This window comes from Meriones unguiculatus, chromosome 2 (genome assembly GCF_030254825.1).
Source record: "Meriones unguiculatus strain TT.TT164.6M chromosome 2, Bangor_MerUng_6.1, whole genome shotgun sequence".
Taxonomy (NCBI): domain Eukaryota; kingdom Metazoa; phylum Chordata; class Mammalia; order Rodentia; family Muridae; genus Meriones; species Meriones unguiculatus.
The window spans coordinates 116,159,535-116,183,449 of record NC_083350.1 but is presented as its reverse complement, the minus strand read 5'-3'; the positions used below and the strand labels follow the sequence as shown (position 1 = coordinate 116,183,449).

At 38.8% G+C, this 23,915-nt stretch overlaps 1 protein-coding gene across 2 annotated transcripts in view; it reads left to right on the top strand.

The window, feature by feature from the left end:
* The window catches only part of Otogl (otogelin like), a 151,704-nt gene that overhangs the window by 30,904 nt on the left and 96,885 nt on the right, over positions 1–23,915 (top strand). For both annotated transcript variants that reach the window (XM_060376923.1, XM_060376922.1), the window contains exons 11-21: positions 2,153–2,259; positions 2,479–2,604; positions 4,201–4,309; positions 5,141–5,187; positions 5,607–5,752; positions 6,861–6,984; positions 8,818–8,995; positions 13,544–13,668; positions 16,884–17,093; positions 20,728–20,893; positions 21,569–21,643. In XM_060376923.1, coding sequence (XP_060232906.1) covers positions 2,153–2,259; positions 2,479–2,604; positions 4,201–4,309; positions 5,141–5,187; positions 5,607–5,752; positions 6,861–6,984; positions 8,818–8,995; positions 13,544–13,668; positions 16,884–17,093; positions 20,728–20,893; positions 21,569–21,643 — 1,413 coding nt within the window. The remainder of the gene's footprint in view (positions 1–2,152; positions 2,260–2,478; positions 2,605–4,200; positions 4,310–5,140; positions 5,188–5,606; positions 5,753–6,860; positions 6,985–8,817; positions 8,996–13,543; positions 13,669–16,883; positions 17,094–20,727; positions 20,894–21,568; positions 21,644–23,915) is intronic.

Below are 23,915 nucleotides of genomic sequence, written 5' to 3'. Positions count from 1 at the left end.
AAAATTAACCTTTTCTTGTAACTCTGATTTGTCCTTTCTTCAGGACAAATGGAACAGAACAGTGAGGTAGAGAATTACCTCATTGTTGAGTATATTGGCTGACTGTTAAGACACATATTTGAGGTGGAAAGTCAGGGTTAGGGGGCCGGACAGGTAGGTCCTATGAGAAGAGTGGTACTGTGTTTGAGTTTAGTGGACATTGCCAAGATGCAAGTGGGAAACTCCCAGAATACATTTCCACTTCTGGCATTTCCTCCAGGGCACACCTTCTTACTGTCCTTCTGTCTTTCTTTCCTTAAGTAGGAAAAGAGTGGCTCTTTACTTTTCCTGTATTATGGGACTGAGTCAGAGGGATCCTGTTCAATGAAAAGACAAACTTACTAAACACACATGCATTTCTTGCTTATATCATGACACATTGAACTTGTCTTGATAGCCGTCTTTTATGCTTATTAGTTCAGCAAAGTGACACGCATGGAAAGAGAAATCATGTCCACATGGTCTTTACACTGAAAAGCTAAATTCTAGTGGGGTAGAGAAGCAGGTTCCCGGTAATGGTACATTCGTTTGCCTGCACCTGGCGATCGACACGAGAGTGATATTTGGATGGGAAGAGTACAGTCCTTGAATTTATGCCTTCCTGGTTTTGCTTGTAAAAACTTGGCAGCAAAGAAATGATTTTAATTTTTGGCATGTCAAAGTCAATTGAATTAGAAACAACAATTATTTAATGCTTGTTTTTCTCATTAGAGTTAACTTCCAAATGGAAAATAAGCCCATTTTCTTTCAGCCAATAAAGATAGCAATTTCCTTCTTGCCTGATTGCAATGTTTTTGAACAGGTGCGATAAGACTATGCGACAGCATGGTTCCTGGGGTAACATAGACACTCAGCAAATGACAGATATTTTAACATCTGTTGCACTGTTTGGCGAGTCCCCAACCACTTTCTGTTTTAACTACCAAACTCACTATTAATTGTACAAAACACACATAGTTAAGGTAAATCATGCATGATACTTTAAGGTAAATCTCTCCCAGAAACCCAATAATTTTTAACATATGCTTCTTTTCAGAAAGAGTTTTCTGTCTGCACTTTTAGAATGTTCTGAGCTTCTGAAGTTTATATGGAGAAGTTTCTCTATTGCCTTCTAAAGCTCCATTAATTGGACTAGATAAGCTACTTGGTTCCAATTACAGTAGCACAGACTAAGGGCAATTTGAGAAGGTGGCTTTTATAACAAAGACCAGAAATGTTAAGAGTCACAGAATGGAACATTCTTAAGGTCATTATCTTTTAAGATGCTTAACTATCCAATTTTGAGTAAGGATTGGGTTGAAAACCAAGCTTGCTACCTTGTTATAAACCTGTTTATTTTGAAAGCTCCTTGTTAATCTGCTTTGGGAACTTGCAGATCCCATAAGAAATTATTGTTTAGAGAGCTTCTAAAGTGATTACAAAAAAATAATTAGAGATAATTTACTTGTGGCAGTGTTGTAAAAATGTCCAGCTTCAGTGAAAGCGCTGAAAAAAACTTTCCTTTTAAATCTTAAGTTAAATGTTATTTATTAAGTCTTTCAAAAGTATTTTGTACTGTTATGGCAAGGATCACTAAGAACTAGTATAATCCTTAGGAAGGCCACAGACTATTGGGCAATTCAGAATGAGGTGTTCGGAAAAAAATGTTCATCTTTGATATTCTTTGTAGAAATATAAATTTATATTTTAATTTCATATAAAAGTTTATCTGCATTTATTGACTATTAAATTCGAAAAGTCCAGGATATGTTGTATAGAAGTAAAAATGCATGCAAAAATTTTAAAATTTAGATATAAGTATTTTTCATTATAGTTTCTACTTGACGCATAGGGAAAGTGTTCAGACAATTGAAAGGCTATGGTAAGGTGTTGACATCCATTGTAGTAACTTTAGGTGGGTATATTCATCTAACATCTCTTGTGTATGTGTTCTCAGCATGATTGTCTCCTATGAACTATGTCATGGAAGACAGGCATTTTGATGTCAACTGGTATCAGTGTATTCACCAGACCTCCATTGCTTTTAAGGCTCAGTGGTTCCAAGGTAGAGTTCTGTGTAGTTCCCATTTTTAGGTTTTTTGTTGTTGTTGTTGTTGTTTGTTTTTCTTTCTAGAACTGATGATGATGAAACCTACTGTCGAGCAGCCACTGAGTATGCTAGAGCCTGCTCCCACGCTGGCTTCCCCGTTCAAGACTGGAGGGATGACTTTGCAGCATGCAGTATGTTTGTATTTTCAAAATACAAAAAAAAGCCATGCATTTTACAATAAAATAAAATCAGTCTTGTTCAAGAATTCAGTTTACCCAACTGTCAAAACTAATACATTGCAAGATTTTTTTTTAATTGCTGACATATTGTAAGCTTCCATGTTTGCTAAACACTGGGTTTTTTTGAAAGAGGATAAAATTGACTCATAGCCCACTGTCTGCCCGTTGCAGCTGACAAGTGTGATGACAGCTTTGTCCACCGGGACTGCATCAGCTGTTGCCCACCGAGCTGCACGTTTGATAAGCAGTGTCTTGGGAGCAACCTTCACTGCCTTGACGGATGCTATTGTGCAGACGGTAAGCACCTCACGACAAAACCAAGCCTGTACTCTAAAGTTGTACTTGGTTATGTGAAGAATATGTCTTGGACTTGATGTCCTTTCCCTGGACATCAGAGATATTGCTCCATACCCTTGCTGCATTCAGTCCTTGAAGTGACTGAGAGGAATATTTGCTTTTCTTTAACAATAAAAGGGGCTTTTTTGGGGGGGGAGGGTAAATATTTCAGGAAAGTTGGAATCTAATATTTTTAATTGCCAAGGTGATGAGTTTATTTTTTCAGTATTTAGTAATATTCAATTCTTTATCCACTTTCATTTTCTGGACTGTAAAAGTGAGTTTAGAAAAGACCTTCATATTTTTCCATTATAAGATTTTAGTCCTGGTTTATTTTTAATATTTGAAATAAAAATAGCAAATGATAGAAGTGATGGTTAAAGTTATTGCATGGATAGACATTTATAAGGGAGCCTGAAGATTTTTTTCGGAACTTTCTCCCTTGCATTATTTCTCTGCCTCTAATTTTTTGAGCATACACATACGTGATATACTGCACATGTATGCATCTGCATGTGTAGGCAGAGACTATGTGCACTTGTCTATTAATGTCTACCTGATACTTTGAAATAGGGTCTTTCTCTGAACCATGGAGCTTGCCATTTTGTCTACACTGACTGACTACCAAGTTCTGGGATCCAAGTTCTTTCAATAACCTAGTACTGGAAATGTATGAGCTAGGCCTGACATTTAGGCATTCCAGAGATCCAAATTCAAACCCTCACGTACACACAACAAGCCCTTTGCCCACGAACACATATCCTCAGTCTAACTGGTTCCCCATCCTTAAAAGATACAAAGTAGGAAAAGGAGGCCATGCATGCAGCTCAGTGGTAAAGTACTTCTGTGTTATGCAAAAGATCTAATTCAATCTCTGGGACCTCAAAAGACAAAAGTGATCTTCCCAAAGTCTTTCTGACTTCCCACTACATTGAACAAGTGGCAGTCTTGAGGTGCTTACAGTCAAACACTCAATAAGGATCTGGCGTGAGTGCATTAATCCATGTACTTCGGTATGCCAATACTTTTTCCTGAGGAAACTTGTTATTAAAAAAGGCCAGTGGAGGGAAGAGCTGACTTAAATTCTGCTCTATCCTCACTCACTTTCACAAAGATTTAACAAATGCACTGCAATGGACCACTGTGTAGCACTGCATAGTTCTTCAGTATCTGTGTGACAATAGTGTAAATCTCTTTCTATCTTGGATTTTAAACAAAACATAAACCAAGGATATACCTTCTCCCATTTTTCTTTCTCTTCTTTCCTTAAATTCAAGAAAGTAGTTTTCAGTTGCCTTTCTTCTCTTCGGCAGACTTTGAGACTTTGATGGCAAGTTACAGGAAATGAATGTTGAAAACATTGAAAAAACTCTTCATAAGGTTGATACCCAACTGAGAGCCGGGTTACTAGAATACTCCTTGACAGACAAGGAAGCTTTGTTTCTAGCCTCTACTATGAGCAAGGTCTCAACAGCACTTGATTGAACTGTTACGTAGTCAAAGAATATAACCCTCACTGTTGTCTTTGAGGTTGTGACACACATTTTTCTTATGCAGGCCTCATAATGGACAACGGTACTTGCATCTCTTTGGAAAGTTGCCCATGTAGTTTTCATGGATTAGCTTATTCAGTTGGTTCAAAAATTGAACAAGAATGCACTGAATGGTAAGTGGTCAATGGCTAGACAATGATCTCTGAATGTCAATCTATTTAACAACTTGGTCACGAAAATATCTTGTAGAGTCTACTCATTGATCATTTTCATCTACAAATTCTGAGGTGCAGTTTTTATTTAATTTGGACTGCACAAGTTGGTTATGTCGATGTGTTTGTATTCTTATTACTTCCTTTGGTAATTTCATAAAGTCCTATGCTCATACACTGCCCATCATATTTTGTTCTTCATAATCATTAATTAACACATACTTTTCTTCTTAGAACTTGATGGCATTCTCATGTTTCTGTACTGAATACTTTATAAAGTGATTGTCTATTGCCAATTTTGGTTCATGATCAGAAAGATTTACAATTCCTTATTAAACTAGCTCAGACTCTTGTAAAGCATGAAATTCCTCCATGAGCATGGCTTTTATCTCTTTACTGTCAGCATTCACACACACGCACACACACACACACACACACACACACACACAACCATGCAATTTTATAACTAACCATGTTCTCAGATGCTGATGTCATCAGAGACTCTTTCCTCAGAAACTCTTCTGTTTGTGAAGGAGGAAAGAAGCCTTTATCTTACACAAGAAGAGGACTCTTTACTCTTGTCAATGTCTGATGACATTAAACAGATACATAATGGATGTTCATTTGTGGTCCGACCAGTCCGTAACTATTAGTCCAACATTTTTATAGAGGGTTTTCTAGTCAGATAATCAAGAACCTATTAAGTTGATATATTTTTATATTAATCGCTATATTGAGGCAAATGTTAGCATGCTTACTATGTCGGGCTAATATCTTTGTAACTTTGTTTAGTGTATGTGCTGGTGGCGTTTGGAACTGCACTGAACATGACTGTCCAGGTAATCCTTTAAAATGTTAAGAAACAAATTTTAATAACTTAAAAATGTTTTTTTTTTAATTTGGAAGGAAAAATAACATTGGGCTTTATGAATGTATCTCATATATATAAAAGAATATAATTAACATAATTTACATATAGAGGATTGAATACCTAGTACCACTGAGCAGGCAACTTTGGTAAAATTTTGTTAAAACGGGTAAATATAAAGTCTAAAACTGTATGGAAAAGCTATCGTTTAATAATTTTTAATGAAACTTAATAACCTAATTTGTCAGAGCAGTAAATCTAAATTACCACTTAAGCTTTTCTTTTGAGGTACTCTTATTATCTTAAGTTGTTCTGTTGATTTTTTTAGGGATAAACACACTTTTCCCTGCTTCCTTTATCTGTTTTCTTCTCCTTCTTTATTTTTGATAGTTCAGTGTTCTGTTGTGGGTGATTCTCATTTTACCACCTTTGATGGGCGCCATTACTCTTTCATTGGCTTGTGCCAGTACATCCTTGTGAAAGGGACTGGAAAAGATAAATTCACAATTACTTTACAGAAAGCTCACTGTGAACAGGTAAGTACGGCCCTGGCAGTAAGCAGAGGAATTATCATATTTCAAAGTCCAACACTGATTAATAAAATAAATCACTATTTTTAATGTATTGATTAGTAAGATGTCACTATTCTTAATATATCACAAAAGAATGAATAGTGCTCATCACTAGTCATGACATATATTGATGACATGATGAACCTTGACTTTAGATATATTTACATGTGAAAAAGTTTTACCTGAATTTTTAGGTTATTTGCATATTTTGCTCTTTGAAAATGTAATGCATGATTTCACAATAGGACTAACCCTTGATTTATTCCCAAGCCATCTATGTAACATGTTATTATTTTTAGATAAGATCCAGCAGGTTATATATTATTCTAAAAGGATATATAATACAAAATTATATAATATATAATTCTTGACATATTATACTATCAATGTTAGATCTTTTCCTTAAATAAACATATCAACAATTTATTTAAAAAGAAAAAAAATTTAAAAAAAAATTCCAAAATCTTTAACAATCAAATTTAATTCCAATAAAAGGTCCTTTTTAACAAACATTATAAACTAGTTCTTTGTTTTTCCTCAGAGAGTTTGTTTTTGAGACAGGTTCTTGCTGTGTAACATAAGGTAACCTTAATTTTGTAGCATTGTTTCTCCTTCAGCAGCCTGAGTACTGGGGCAATAACTGTGACCTGTCACCCCCGGGCTCAGCCTGACTCTTTTATTGAAATTTATTAATATTTGAATTACATTTATGATTAGTCCTAAATTTCTTGGCTGTAGTCTTTATTGACAACTTTCTCAATTGTACTAACTAAGTGAAAAAATATGTGTTATGGAAACCTATTACTGGTATTTCACTGAAAATGTAATTAAACATTTTATGTAATATATATATAGTATATTCGATATGTCATATCAAACCATATATTGCTATGGGTGGGGTTACATGAAATGTATTATGTAACAGTCCCTTCATCATATCCAGGCCTTTTTATATACCAGAAATTCTTATTTATACATACTTTTTCTCCATTTCCTCCTTTCTATTTTTCTTTTCCCCACCTTCCTTGCCTCCATCTCTTTCTCTCTCACCAATACTCTGACCTTTATGCAGAACCTGGGTTTGGTCTGCCTTCAGTCTATCACTCTAATTCTGGAGGATGATTTTAACAAACAAGTGACACTCACTAGGGGAGGCCAAATCATCACCAGTCCTAACCAAGGCTTCACTCTGAATGGTAAGAAGCAGTGACGTAAGTACAATAACATCAAAGCAAACACACCCTAAAGGGCCCATTTTTTTTTTTCGTTGATGACATAGCATTTGCTGAGTGCTCATGTCATCCCACCAAAAAATACCAGGGGCCACCATATTTATTGCTTTTCTTTTCAAGTGGCCTAGAATTTGCAAAAGCAAATACATTTTCACAATAAAATGAGATAAACTCAGTGACTGAATAGGACCCTGTTGGTGAAAGGTGGTGACATCCCCTATTGGGAACAGGACTTGCAAGTAAGGAGAATTTTCTGAAGGAGATGCTGTGTCACTGAGCATTTGAAGTGGAGTAATTCTTAGGGTGTAGGAGGTGAGGAAGTGCTTCAAGGAGAGAAGTGAGGGCTAGGTCTGCGTGAAGCTTGTTGAGGGGGTAATATAACTGTACTGACATTGCTACTTCCTGGACAGCATCAAGAGAGACTATTCAGAGCTGACATTAGGAAAACAGTGTGCAGAGGGCTTCATCCATGGTAGTTTCCTGGGATGGACCTTGTTTATGTCTGTATTGCAACGTAGATATTAAGAATATTCTTTTGAATACCTGATAAAACAGGGTCAGATGAAAGTCTCCAACAGTGGACTTGGAAAGGGGCAGGGAGGAGATGAAGGAGGGAGGGTAGGATTGGGAGGGAATGAGGGAGCAGGAAACCGCTGGAATAGAGTTAATAAAATGTAACTATTATTAAAAAGAAAAAAGAAAAAAAAGTATTCTTTTGTTGCACAGTGAAAACTCTCTCAGACATTCTCCAGCTTATGTCACACACATCACATGTTAATGTTACACAGGAATCATGCTAAGAAAATTCATGTAGATATGAACATACAATTGTTATCGTTTGATCATTTCATGAAATGGTAATCTCACACACAGTAGTCAAACAGTGAGTATTAAGGAGTTGTAGATCATTTCTTTTTTGTCTTCTATTTTTTTTTCTTTGTAGACTTTGAACACAGCAGTGTGGAAATGATTTTGAGATGACAGATATCAGACATACAACATGCAGTATGCGAGGCATGGCAAAGCATGACATAGGAGCAAGGAAGAACTTTTTGAGTTTGTCTCTAAATGTGTCATGAAATAGTAATCATCAAAAGCTATGCTTCTCACTTCTGCTGGCATCCACAAAAATATGGAAAAATTTGAGAAAATTGATACTTCCTAATGGATCGTGGCCACTTTAGGATAACATTCCACACTACAGCACATCATTCATATAATACGTACACACATATCCACCATAAAACATATACAAATCACACATACACATAGATACACAAATGTCCATGTACACAAACCACACATCACAATGCTCCACACCTCTATACCATATACCCCACCACATATAGACACACATACCACACCTATCAGACCACAACCTCCATACCATACACCCCTCGTGAAACCGTACACCACTCCTCTGCAACACCATTCACCCACTCCACACATACCCATACACATATACGCCACACACACAAACACACACTCTATGGAAAAGATGATTAGAACTTAAATATCTGAGAACTATCCACTCCTCAAGATGTTTGTCAGTGGAAATTACACGTTGACAACAGTCTAAGAAATACTTGCTGAAGACTGGGACAGTGAGGTAGGCGCAAGGAGGCAGGAGAAAATCAATCAGCCATAGGGATAGATTTAGCCCTGGAGCACAAACAAGACCTGCCAGCTAGCGGGCCGATTCCGGGTATCATAGAGGAAGAGGCCTAATGTTGCCTGTCATCTCAGAACACTGCCTGTCTGTGACAACACTCATCTACGTGTGTTCTTTTCCCACAGGCGTTGTTGAAATTCAGACTCTGTCATCCTTATTCATGCTCCTAAGAACCACATTTGGCTTGAAGATCTTATTTGCCATTGATGGAGAAAGGATTTACATTCAGCTCTCCAGTGCGTGGAAAAGGAGGACATTGGGTCTGTGTGGCACCTTTAATGGCAACATCAGGGATGACTTTCTGTAAGTAAGATTCATGTCCAGCTTGTTGAGCTTCATAGCTTGTCAGTTTGGAGGAGAGTGATTCATCAAAAGTGTTTACATCACTGACAGGAGGTCAACAATTACTGCCTGAGTGCCTCACACATATCATCACATTTAACTTGTACAGCTATTCTCGTTACGTTAATTAGAGAAGAAACTAAGACCCCATGGGAACCAACAAATCATTCAAAGTCACTTGGGCTTCTTAAAGTTTTTCCACTCTACCCTTTTATCCATGAAATTTTATGCAGTCCTGAGTATAGAAATACATTAAAGAGAGGTATATATCAAATGGGTAGTGGTGATAAGGTGTAAAGAAAATTATTTCAAACAGTTCTTTGCTACAAATATAATTTTTACCACTTATTAAAAATGAGGGAGCAGTGTTGCCCGGAAGGAAGACGAATGATTCTGTATGAAGAAGTGAATTGAGTATGCCACTCTGCAGCACATACAACAGTCATTCTGATTGAATAATCATCAATGCTGAGAATGCTCTCTCACACAAACATGTAGTATAAAATGGCACATAGTTCCGAAAAATGTGTCTTCATCTCAAGCCAAAATTTAATGACTTTTAAAATAAAACTCAACGAGCAAAACAGTAATCCCCCAAAAGCCAGCATTCCAACACCCTACAATCCAAAGTTATATTAATTTGATATTTATGGGGATAATGGTTGTAGGAGAATACTCAAAATACATTCTCTAAAATCAAGCTGTGTGTTTGTCTAAGAGTAAAAAAAGTTTGTACAGTATAAACACTAATTCATAACCTACAATGGTCTCAGGTCTGAGCTGAGGTGTTCCAGGAGGTGTTGGCTGATATTGTGTGGCGTGACAGTATGTGAAATGCAAAGGGTTTGTGGTGTGTTTAGAGCCAAAGCTGTAGTGGAGTCATGCAGTGCTACATAGGTGATTGTTGAGAGAAACACCTTGGATTCACAACATATTTGATGTGATGTGTTGTGATGTGTTGTGTGTGTGTGTGTGTGTGTGTGTGTGTGTTATGCAGACCAGAAGTCAACCTTGCATGTTGCTCCTCAGATGCCACGACCTTGTTTTCTGAGTCAGGATCTCTATTGGCCTGGAGCTCACTGATTAGGGTAGTTTGGGTGGCTCTCAAGCCTCAGAATCCAGCTGGTCCTACCTTCCAGTCCTACCACTTTCTTATAAGTGGTATATACTTATAATATATAGTAAGAAAATGTCTCATGTAGCCCAGGCTGGATTCAAAGCTGCGGTTTAGTCAAAAGTGGCCTTGAACTCCTGATCTTCTTGCTTCTGCCTCTCAAGTGCTTGTATTATAGGAGTGTGCTCCACACATGACCTCGTTTGACTTGGAAATTAGTTTGGGCCATTGCCCATTTAGAGACATTTGACTCTTGCCAAACTTTTCAAGACCCTTTTTCATTTTACATGATTCCATATGTGTCATGACAACAGTTTAAGACACTATGGCTTAGCTCACATTCTAGAGTGAGGCTTGTGTTTATGTAGTGTCTCAAGATGTGGGCTAACTGCTGCCTTCTGTGGGCTGATTTGAGAAACTTGCAGCCCTTTAGGAAATCTTAATGTCATTTGTATTAACAACAGTAAGTTATACTGTAAAGTGTTATTTGGCACTACCAATTGGTGACCACGTTCATTGGATTTCATGACATTGGTGTTACACTGGCAGAAAATCAATAAAGTATGTCTGTCTCCTTTGATATGAAAATGCTTTTTGGTGCCCATGAGAATCAGCAGGTCATGGTTCAGGGTCATGTTATGAGTACTAGTCATTTGGCCTGAAGCTCACTGGGAACCAGTTAAGTGAGATTGCTGCTCATCCTCCAGAAACTGGTGTTGCGTTACCAGGAAGTGATTTTAACCCTTAAAAACATGGAATTAAAAAAAAAATAACTCTGATAGCTGTCAGGAGTGGTAATGAGCTGGGCTCAGGGTAGGGTTAATAGAAGGGAGTTGTTGATCAGTGGATGAATAGAGATCTATCACTGAGCACAATACCAAGAGTCAATAAAGATAGATACTTGAAAATTGCTAAGAGGCCAAATAACAAATTTCCTCATGCAATAATGATGGGAATATGAGGTGGCATATATGTTCTTTAGCTTGCCTTAACCCTTCCACAGCAGATACATTTGGCTTTAAAAAATTATCATGGACATTCTAAATACAGACAAACTTAAGTTGGCCCCATAATCTCTGTGTAAAGGATTCTAATTCAGAAATATTTAGTGCTGTGAGAGGAAGCAACCAATAATGCACGTAACATACTGAGATGATTTCAAAATAATAAATGTTGCCCTTTGCGGTCATAGCCAGAGACACAGCGTAAGTTTAGAGGTCGCCGTGGTCTGAGCATCCAGGGGACAAGTCATGGAAGAGTGGTTCTCTAAATAGAATGAGAGTTTTCGAAAACCTTCACTCATAATCTTTCCCTCTGTGGTTCTTCCCTTTCTAATCGTGATTGTATGGTCAAAGCAACTCAGGCATTATTTGATTCTAAAAATTAGTTTATATCTAGCCAAAATTAAACCTAAATTAGTTGTGAAAAAATTATCATTTATCATTGACTTTTACACCAAACTGCCAGGGTTATGAGAATGAGGAGCCTATCCTTGGTCGTTTATAGTCACAGGATTCTTACCCTGGATGAACTGAGCAGAACTTTTAGTAGGGTACCAAGAAGCTTACTGAATGGGCAATGAGAACTGACATTTTAATTAAAAGTTTAAAAAGAAAAATTTATTTTACATTATCTCTCATGTAGTTTGTTTGCTTTTGTTTTATTTACGTGAGCTTAGAATAACAATGGCTCTGTCACATTTTCAAAACAGAAACCATGCTAGGAGTCTTAGAAGTCCAGAAAAGACATCCAAGCCGTCTTTCTTGGCCTTGTTTGTCAGAATGGGTTCGGTCGGCGTTTCACAGAGGGCAGGTCTGTCTGCCAGTCTCCGGGCCCCAGTCTCCTCTGTGCATAAACATTGGTGCGATAAGAATGTAGGATAATATTTCAGTCGGAGATAACTCTCCAACATTGTTTAGCTTTTCCACTAAAGTAGTTAAAATTCTTTATTTGACAAAGGTTAACGTGAATCTACAAACATAGTTTAATGGAAAAATATTAATTGAGAATTTATTTTACATGCCCTGTTAGAGTCGGTCAAGTATGGCAAACCGAAAGGCCATTTTGTAAAGTGAAATACAATAAATAAACAGGCCTACATTCTGGTTCCTATCTTTAACAAATTTATTGTTTTAAGTCAACTAAATGAAATAAGAGAGCAGTACTCTGAGTAGCTCCTCCTGGGACCGGAGATATTTTTGCTTTCCCTGGGAGGAGGCTGGGGGAAGGAAGGCTGGGGATGTGGGGTAGGGGGAGGGAGGGGAGGAAGTTGGTAGAAGTCAGGCAGTTTTTTGAGTGTCTTCATCTGAACAAAATGAGACTTTCATGTTAGGCTTCTTACAGTTCTTTAGTGTTCTGGGGACTTGTTGAGAAATAGGAAAAGGAAGGAGGGAGACGAGTGAACTTAATGCAGAGCTGTGAACAAGTCCTCTTTCTCGCCTTCCTTGGTCCCTGAAGAAGTGGTCTCGGCTAGGTGGTAATTAAAGTACTCATCTTCAAAGGCACTGTGAGAATGGAGGTCAAGCCCACCCTTCCTTTCCAAGCATTGTAGGCCTCAGGGACTGGCCGATGTAGTCCTCCAGGACACTGGGCCTGCCTTCATCTGTATAGTCTCCACAGGGACGCACACAGCGCTGGAGAGTGAAATCACTTAGTAAATGTTGCCTGTTGAATTAGCGGCTTTTGAAGGCCACTGAAGGTGGAATTTCATATATGGCCCCTCCATGTTGTGGTCTCACTTTTAAAAGGTGGTTTGGCTGTTCTCTTCTGTTTCGATCTGCTGAGGAAACCGAAGAACTGTGTATATGTGATGACTTTATATCAGTTTTCACCCCGATTTTCATCTAGTGTGTTTGCTCAGTTTTTCAGTACTTACAATGTAAGCTGATATATGAGCCAAGAGTATGGGCTATTCATTATGCGCTATACTATTTGTCATTAGCTTGAGCAGACCATGTGAACCATGCACTCCTATGTTCATTTACCTTAAATCACACTCACGCCGAATTTTGGGTTGTGTGAGAGACGCTTGGTTATCTGAGTGGGAGCCAAATCTGATCCTGTGCTTCCTTGGACACCAGCTTGAGGAAATGGATGAACATTACTCTGAGCTTCTGTTTTGCTTTCATTTATAAAATGGGCACAAGGGTGCTTTCTTCACAAGGCAGAAATGAAGGTTTAATCACATAATGTACATCTATAATTCAGTGCCTTGAAACAAAAAATCTCAAGAGTAGGAAGGTGATACATACTTCTTAAAAACTACCAGGAAACTTGAATTTGAAGACTAATTTGAACATTGAGAAAAAAAGAATGCTTGCTTGTTTGAATAGTTGAGTGAGATGTGCTAGTGAAAAGAACGAGAGGCTATGACGGACATTTTCCTGTCTTTCCAGTTCCCCATCAGGCATGATAGAAGGCACCCCACAGCTTCATGCGCATGCGTGGAGAGTGTCCTCCACTTGTTTCGCCCCTGTCCATGTCCCGATAGTGGATCCCTGCAATATCAACCAGCAGAACAGTAAGTCTCCCTTTCTGCACAGAGACTGAAGGGAGAAGTCCAATATGTTACTCTAATTTTGTAATATCGTGCTATGATTTTAAATTATGATTTATTCGTTATAAGAGCACTGCTGTTCCTTACGTGTTTAGGTTCAATCGTGTACCCACCCCCACACCTTTTAAGTGCAATTGAGGCTGTTTAAAAGACCAGAGAACAACCTACCACTTTCCATTTAAAGATCTACACATCATGGGTGTTTTCGATTGCCTTTTTCTCAAACACAGGCAGCATCTTGGTGTTTTCAGCTCTAAGGCCGCTGTTACAGTTCCAGGGTGCTCAGCTTCAGTTTCGTAGTGCGATAAATCAAGATCACCTCCTATTTATGTCCACTCACAGCCTCTGTTATAACTGTCTAGCAGGGAGCCCATAACCCAAAGATTGGTTTGCACTGTTAAGTGGGCAATAGTTTGAGGTAGTCATGCTCCAGCTTTGCAATTTGCAGGAACAATGCAACTCACATGCCTACAGTTTTGGGACACACACACACACACACACACACGCACACACGGAGAACCCTATGTTTTTACATGTCCCAGAATATTAAATTAAAGCCACAATAAACCATGTTAAAGGCTAGTTTGTTTCTCAGTAAAAGGAGTCTTTTGGGACAAAATCTAATGTGCATGCTTCAGCATTTTGTAATTTTAATTTCTTTCCCTATTTTGCCTAGTTTTCCACTTTCATAGAGTCAATTTTTATCTGTTACTATCCCTGACTGAGAATCCATTTACAATCTTCACATTTTGTATTGGTTGTGTGTGAGGGCTATGCTGACTATTTAGTGGCTTTTATTATTAGCTTGGTTCATATATGCTGGGAAGAACAGGTAATATTGCACCCAACACTTAAAAAAAAAAAGAGGAGAGCCCAATGAGGATTGTTAATTTCTCACTCTTTCTTTCTAATCTCAAGAGTAGACTAGTGTCTTGACCTGTATGATTTACTACTTTTTTTTTTTTAGTTTTTTCTTTTTAAAGTTTTTCTTCACAATTTACTCATTATATATCCTAATTGAGGTCCCCTTCCTCAACTTCCCCAGTTCCACCTTTACTTCCTCTTCCCCTCATCCCCTTCCCTTAGTCCACAGAAAGCGAGGTTCTCCACCATTGGCATCTGCCTATAGCTTGTTAGGTCTCATCAGGACTGCCTGGATCCTCTTCCTCTGTGGCCTGACAAGGCTGCAACATCAGGGGCGAGTGATCAGAGAGCAGTCAACTGAGTTCATGATTGAGGCAGCCCCTGCTCCCCTCACTCTGAGATCCATATGAAGACTGAGCTGTGAATCGGCCACATCTGAGCAGGGGGTCTAGGTCCTTTCCATGCACGGTCCTCCCTTGGTACATCACTCTCCACAGCACTACCTGGGCTCACATCTTTAGTTTTGTTGTTCTCCTTGTGGAGCTCCTGTCCCCTCCATGTCCCTCTATTCCCACCTCTCTCTTTCCTCCATAAGGAAAGCATTAAATTTGCAGGCAAATGGATGGAACTAGATGATTTACTTTTAAATCCCATTTCCATTTCCCTCCATTCCATCCCAATATTTTAAAAACAAATTCACTTTTTCAGCTAATCTTAGTTGGTTTCTAATATTGTATTTGTTTCTAACCTTGATGATTTCCTCCTTGCTGTTACAATGACATTATTACTTATTAAATTACCATGTAAAGATTTCTATGGGGTTCACTTGATAAGCGGTCCCTTCTGGCTGTGTTTTTATTAGCCTTCACTCTGTACCATTTTATCACATTAACCACCACTTTCCTAAAACACTCAATGTCTTCCGTGGAATATGCTTTAGAGATTTTCTTTTTAACTTTTGGCATGCACTGTTATTTCTAAAAATCCCTAACAGGTAGATTCAGAAAGACCCCAAAAGAAAAGAAAATAAACAAAAGCCAATAACTCTGAACAGGACTCTGAATATTTCCTCACAAGAATCCTTTTGGCTTACCCTTTATATAAAGACAGTGGAAATACATTTTGACTTACAAATTCCTAGAGCATAAAAAAATGGCCTTACCAGGGCATTAATTTGCTCTTTCAGGATTCATGGCATTAGGAATATGCCCACCAACAGTGTATAGTCATTTGTTTTGCTTGTGCATGCACATTTAATGCGAAAATAGTGCTTTGGTAACCACGAGGATTTTTTTTTAATTAAATATGTCTTGGATCTGGAGGAGTGTGAAAGTGAGAATGATCAAAATACACTGTATAATATTCTTGAAGAATTAGTGACAATGCTTTATTACAAATTAATATGCTTGCCGTCCTAAACAAAATAATTTGTGTTCCTTGAAAGTGAAAAGTATCTGACATCCGTCTGTCTCCCAATGACCACGACAGTACAAAGACTGACCCACTTTTATCTTTGAGGGAACCAATTCAAGTAAGGTCCACTTACATGGAGCAACCACGTTCCTCACCTTTTCTTCTTTCTTCTGAATGACAGGATCTCCCTGATCTTGTCACACTTGTTTTGCCAGTCCTGTGCAGGACTGAATTTGCTCAGCAAGTGATTTGAAGGTGAGATTCTAGGAACCTGCTTTAAATAATATAGTGATAGCTATGTTTATAGACGTCAAAATATGTTCCAGTCTCTAATTTCTATTCATTATTCATCCAGCTTTTCATACAGAGATTTATTAATCAGACAAGTGAGCTCTTCACATTTGTCCGGTATATACACTGTGTCGTGTTGAATGGCTCTGTGATGTCTGCCCTGAGCCATTGTGTTGTCTTTTAACCCTGAGACCTCATTGGAATGCAATCATTGCCAGTTCTGGGAAAATTGTGTTTTCTACAAACTTGTCACTACACTAGTTATCTGGAACCAGTTTTGTCAGGCTTAGAGGCCTGGAGACAATAACCCCTAGTTCTCACAGCGGGTTTCCTGAGGTGATCCTCAGCTGTGGGCTGCGTGTGGCTACCATTTCTGTCAGCCCAACTGTTGCTCCTGTTGTTCAGGTACGCTAAGAAGTTTTGACTCACAGACGATTGAATGTGGAATCAGTGCTGTCGCCTGTGTGAGTTGCTGGATTTTTTTTTTTTCTGGCTCTCATTTAAAGTAACAATACATTTCTAGAAAAGGGAGATACTGGCGATGTTTTGGTACCTTATTCTTGAGGTAATATCTGGCCCGGCATATGAAAGACTCATGTCTTCTTTGTTAGTTGGGTATGCAGCGCACTGTGACGTCATCCACCAGGAGCTCTTTGCTCCTTGCCACGTCTACGTCAGTCCAGGGCTGTACTATCAGCTGTGCCGCCATGACGCATGCAAGTGCGGAAGCCCCTGTCTGTGCAACGCTCTTGCCCACTATGCCTACCTGTGTGGTCAGCGCGGTGTGCCCATCGATTTCAGAGCTCAGATCTCGTTCTGCGGTGAGTACGACAGCACCGAGACATGGCCAGGTAACTCCTTAGAAAGCTTGGCATTCATAACCGCCACTCTTAATTCTTTAAAAAAGATGTCAATATTGTATATAAATTATTTGAAATATTCTTATAGAGTATAAGTACTGAAAACGAATGCTGAGTTTATATAAGTTGGAGACATGTTGGAAAAAAGAACTTATAACCTAAGGACTGAATACTAGAATGCTAGCTTAGCAACCGGGAGACCCTTCGCTTAAACTCCTGGTGCTAGAGGAGGTACAAAGAGAGGGAGAGAAGGAGAAAATGAAAGAGATAAAGACAAAAACACGGAGAAAACACTAATAACTGTCCATTATTTGTTACAAAGTTAAGAGTAGGATGATGTATCTTGAAAGAAGCATTAGAAATAAACAGAAAAATTAGACAACATTCTTATCCTGGAAATGTCATATTTAAATATTTGAAGAATGTGGAAAAGGATGATGCTATGGGTGACCTAGCTGATCTGTAGTTAAATAGGTTTAGTATGTAGCACACAGTTGCTATTTCATGTTCTTGGACTCTAATATGCCTGGCTACAGTGTCCGCTGTTTCATTTAAGGTAGAGTGATTCATAGTGTCCTATAATTGTTTCTCAGCTACAACTCTTGGGCCTCCTGTTTTTTTTGCAAGTTTACCGAAAAACTGCTACATTCATGTATACATTGTTTCTGTGCAGCCTGTAGCTGCTCTCCTGCTGTAAGACAGGGCGCAGGGCCTGCAAGGCTGGAAACACCCTTTGATCTCTTACACAGAATGTCTTCTGACCCCTGCCCTAGTCCCTCCTTCAACGGAAGCTTCTCATCTCTGACAAGTCAGCTTAAAGGTCTTCCTTTTTTTTTTTTTTTTTTTGATGTTTTTGCAGTGAGCCTAACCTTTAGTGGCTAGGCCGTCTCTCTAGCCCCGTTTTCCAATTTCTTGTTTTATAAAGTATTTTCCGTTCCTACATGAGTGAAATCCAAGATCCAAGACAATTAAGATCAACATTTCTCTCCTCTGTTTCAAAATTCTCTATTTTATTTCTCTTTTGGCTGACAATGTCTGGAAATATTCTTCACTTTCGTAGTCATAAAGTTACATTACACACTTAACATAATTTCAATTTTGTTTGAATCAGAATGGTTGAGGTGTTTGTTTCTGTCTACATTAGCTTTTTTGTTTACTTTAAATAAAGGGAGGTTTTTTAAAATAATATTTTTATTCATTCTTTGAAAATTTCATACCATGTTTTTAAATTTAATGCTTTATTTTTGAGAATTCTAGACGTGCATTCTATATTATTTCTCCTCCTTTTTCTCCTCCAGCTCCTCCCATGTCTGCCACTCCCTCTCAAAGTTATGACCTTTTCTGTAATTGTTATTGCTGAATATATGTGTATCAGCACAGCCCGTGGAGTCTGTTTAGTGTTGCTCATGTGTATAAGTGTCTAGGGCTGGGCATTTGGAATTAAATAACCTATCAGGGATCTCGTCTCTGGAGAAGACTGATTCTCAGCAGCCATTAATTGCCTATAGTTCTTCATCTAGGGATAGGAGTTCATGAGATTTCTCCTATTCACATTTGCATGTCAGCTGGTGGTATCATTGTACAGATCTATTTTAGGTTATTTTAACTAGCCTGACATATTTAGGTTTTTTTTTGTTTTTTTTTTTGTTTGTTTGTTTGTTTTTTTTTGGTTTAAAGAGAACTTAGAAAATGTTTTGAAAAAAGTATAAAAGTGATTTAAAAAACACCCAAACATTGTATGAATAAACAGTATCAAGTTGTGTCATATTTGTAAATGAATAAACGCTTACTTAGGTTTTAAGAATATGATAAAGGTTACGACAACCATACTGGTTAGGTTTCATCAACCTGGTATAACTAGAGTCCTCTGGGAAAAGATAATTTCAACTAAAGATGTGCCTCCTTCAGACTGGCCTGTTAGCATAACTGTGGGACATTTTCTTGATTGCCACCCCTGGGTGGGTGTTCTTGGACTGCTTAAGAAAGGACATCTGAATATGCACCTGGAGGCGAGTCATTGTGTACCTTCCCTCCATGACTCTTGACTCCGCTTCTGCTTGAGTTCCTGTCCTGATGTTTCTTTGCGATGAACTGTGGTCAGGATGGGTAAGCCAAATAAATCCTTTTTCCCTCAAACTGGCTTTGGTTAGTGGTTTATGAAAGCTAGGTTAAAGGTATAGTACTATGAAGATTTAAACACAGGAATTTACTCAGTTAAAAATATATTCTGAGGAGCAGTCCTGTTAGGCCACAGAGGAGGACTTTGCAGCCAGCCGTGAAGACACCTGATAAAACAGGGTCAAATGAAAAGGGAGGAGGTCCTCCCCAATCAGTGGACTTGGTAAGGGGCAGGGAGGAGATGAGGGAGGGAGGGTGGGGTTGGGGAGGGAATGAGGGAGCGGGATGCAGCTGGGACACAGAGTTAACAACATGTAACTAATAAGAAAAATAAAATTAAAAAAATGTATTCATGTAAAAAATTTATATATATATTCTGTAAGAACAAATAAATATGGTACAGGAATTAAAGATGCCACAGAATGTCTAAGTTAACAGCAGTGAGAAATAGGAATTTCACCTACATGCTATACTCTCACTGAGTCCAGGAATATTTTCCTTCTTTCCTATATCCATCCATCCATCCATCCATCCATCCATTATCTATCTATCTATCTATCTATCTATCTATCTATCTATCTATCTATCTACTTACCTATCTATCATCTATCTATATATCCATTATTTTTTGACTCTGTTATCAAATTTGTGATGTGTCCACTGATGTAAGATAGTGCATGTCTAATGATTTATATCTACCTTGGATGTATGAGTGAACATAACATGTTTCTATGCCCTTGGGACCCTTTCTTTTTATTTTTTTTTATTAATTGTACTTTATTCACTTTGTATCTGCCCTGTATCTCCCTCCCTCCCCCCCTCCACGCATGCCCCTCCCCAAGTCCACTGAGAAGGGAGGTCTTCCTTTCCTTCCTTCTGATCCTAGTTTATTAAATCTCATCAGGAGTGGCTGCATTGTCTTCCTCTGTGGCCTGGTAAGGCTGCTCCCCCCTGAGGCCAATTCATGTCAGAGACAGACCCTGTTCCCATTACTATGGAACCCACTTGGACACTGAACTGCCATGGGCTACATATGTGCAGGGGTTCTAGGCTATCACCATGCATGGTTCTTGGTTGGAGTATCAGTCTCAGAAAAGATCCCTGTGCCCAGATTTCTTGGTTCTGTTGCTCTCCTTGTGGAGCTCTTGTCCTCTCCAAGTCTTACTATTTCCCACTTCTTTCATAAGATTCCCTGCACTCTGCCCAAAGGTTGCCCATAAGTCTCAGCATCTGCTTTGATACTCTGTAGGGTAGAGCTTTTCAGAGGCCCTCTGTGGCAGGCTCCTGTCCTGTTTCCTGTTTTCTCCTTCTTCTGATGTCCTTCCTCTTTCCTTTTCTGAATGGCAATTGAGCATTGAAGCCAGAGTCCTCCCTCTTGATTAGTTTCTTTAGGTGTACAGATTTTAGTAGGTTTATCCTATATTATATGTCCAACATCCGTGGGACCCTTTCTTAAGCGACACTTGTTTGTGCACAGCCGTGGTGTGTCAGAAGGGCATGCTGTACCATCACTGTTCCTCACTCTGCCTTCGCTCCTGCACCTCTCTCTCCTCCCCTGAGCAGTGCAAGGATGACTGTGCTGAAGGATGCAACTGTCCGGAAGGCAAATTCTATGAAGAGACTCTTAACTTCTGTGTGCCCATGTAAGTCACAGAGCTGGCTTGACAACAGCCAGATTGTATCTGCTTTTCTTCTGACAGGCCAAATGGATTTATGCTCTTGTTTCTTTAAATTGCTAAATACTATGTTATTGATTGCTCTATTATTTGCTTTTTTTTTTTTGTAATGTGGTGAGCTACTCGCAGAAAGGGACAGAAGCCGGACAGTCTCTACTAGTTAATCCTGAAGCTTCTTTTCTTTTCTTTCTTTTTTTTTTTTTTTTTAATATTTTTGAAGCTTACAAGTAAGAATAAGCTTACTTGTTTTCTCCACACCCTAACCACAAGCAAGGTTTAAATTTCCCTGTCATGTGAGGGGTAGAAATGTAATGTCTGTTCTCACCCAGAAAGTTCTTAGCCCTCACAGGAAGTGAAGAGTTTTGTTTTGTAGATAGGGTTAAAAGATACAGCAATGTGCTTTCCTGAAGTGCATTCAGAGACTTTTCCTGGGACTAAACCAACAGTTCAGGACTAGTTTGACATTGAGAATCTGCAGCTACTGTGCTCAGTTAGTTTCTGTCGTTTGAAAACAGCACTGTGTGCAGTCTTGTGGAATGGCGGAAGTCTATGGCGGGCAATTGCAGGGCAGAGTCTGCTGTCATTTCAGTTGTGTTGGAAAAAAAATACATCTTATTTATTTACTTCACCTTTCCTTTACAGATATCATTGCCGGTGTCATTATAGGGGGAGCGTTTATCAGCCTGGAGAGCTCATCCCAACACCCTCAGGCTTATGGTAGGTGTCAACCAATATATTAAATACACGTTTATATCACATTAGAATGGAATATGAAATTTCTCAGATATGTACTAGGGATTTCAGAATAGATTTCTTTTTAAAAAATATTTATATATTTGTTTATTACCACTTATTCACTTTGTATCTCTGCTGTGGATTTCTTTTTTAAAATTAAATTTATTTATTTTGTTATTACTATTTATTCACCTTGTATTCCCACTGCAGCCCCTTCCCTCATCTCCTCACAGTTCTACCCTCCCTCCCTCTTATCCTCCTATCCCCCTCCCCTAGTCCACTGATAGGGGAGGACCTCCTCCCCTTCTATCTGACCCTAGCCTATCAGGTCTCATCAAGGCTGGATGCATCATCTTCCTAAGTGGTCTGGCAGAATAGATTTCTAATTTTAGTTGTCGTGAAATTAAGCAAAAGCCCTTTAATAAGCTTTGGTTCTCTAAAGATGCTAGGAACGGGGTAGTAATTCATACTACATTCTGGGTTCTTACAGGCCCACGGTTCTTCTACTGGCTCGGACAAATCAATTCTGTCATAGATCTCAATAGCACATACAGGGGTTGCTTATCTTCTCGTGATGCTTATCAAACCTTGTCTAATGGCACTCACAGAGTAACGTCCACAGCAGTACCCATTCATCTACACCTATCTCCTGCTATCCTCCTTTTAGCTGCACTGCAGGTGCTCACATATGATCCCTATATGTAGATAATGACAAGAGTCATCTCGAGCCTGGACCATGTGTTTTCTATTGTCCTGGCACTGTTCTGAGCATGCTATGTGTATAATTAAACAGTCATGACTAACTTGCAAGTCCTGCCATTTTATTCCAATTTTCACATGAGCAGAATGAGGCACACATAGTTAAGCCACCTGATAATAATACTGGGAGTTATGCCCAGGCACCTGGCTTGGCATTGCTTGCTCTTCCTTTTCAGCTCATTTTGTATCGATAGTAAATTATCATTCACACTCAACTAACCTTTATAATTATGTCCATCTCCTTCCCACCCCCTGATTAAAACACAAAGAAACTGTTGCATCTCCCCCACCCCCATGGAATGTACTACTATCTACATTTTCCCAAGCCAGAAATCTGGGAATCATTTTGACTCTTTTCTCATGCTCAACACACCCAGCCTTCAAAACCCAAACAACCTTGGATTTAACTGATTTTATTTTATTCATGCAGGTGAATTCCATTTTCCCTTCCCATCCCACTGCATTAACAATGACACCCATCTTCTCATTCTTGCATCTTTCTAAAAATTGTCTTTGTTTTACATTGCTATAGCAAAATACCACTTTATACACTTTATAAAGGTCTACTTAGCTCACGGTTATGGGGGTCCAAAAGCATTGGGTCCACAGAGAAGAGAGTCAAGGAAGCCAAATCTTTTCTTAACAACTACCCTTGTAAAGAGTTCAATTCTGAGAGACATAATGATTCATCCAGGTAATGAACATATTCATTTCTTCCCCCATGATCAAACCACTTTGTGCCTTAAGCCGCACCTCTTATAGTTGCACCTTCAGACAGTATCACAGTGAAGACCAATCCTCAACATGAGTTTGAGAGCAAAACCATTGCATATGGTCTTCTTGTCTTAGTCTTCTTCCATATGTTGGAAGAACCTTCTTTTGAATTCAATATCCTTAAAATTATTTATTTAAGCTTAGTAAACTTAGTGCCAAAAATAAAAAAAATAGCATAGTGATCTTATTTGCATCCCTGACAAATGTCCCCATCCCAGAAGTATGGGATGTAGACCCAGAGGTCTCAGTTCCTCGAGGCATTTGCAGTATGGACTAACAAACCTCTGAGGGACAGTCTGTTGCTAAAAGATGTGTGCACGTGGTTTTCATGTGATGGGGCCCTTGATAAGTCAGTTTCTTTGTTTTGCGAAGAATAGAACTCAAAGTTTGCTCTAGAGCTAAAGGGAAATTTGTGCTGGAGTTACTGGGGGCTGGTGTGTGTTCCCACTATATTATCCTCTTAAAAAGTTTGCAGGTTCTTTTGCCTGTACATTGTTTTCCTTTTAATGTTACAATCAATTGTACGGCACCTGTGACTCAGTTTATCTTCAGCGATGCTGCCAGCATGATTGTCTTGACCTTCAAACTGACCATCTCACTTTTGAGTTTAAAGTCTTTGGAAGCTCAGCTCAGGAAAACAATCCTAATGTCAGAGCAGGATCTGGCTTTGCCTCTCTTGCCCACCTCATCTCCTGGAATCCAATTAAGCAGAGCTGTGCTT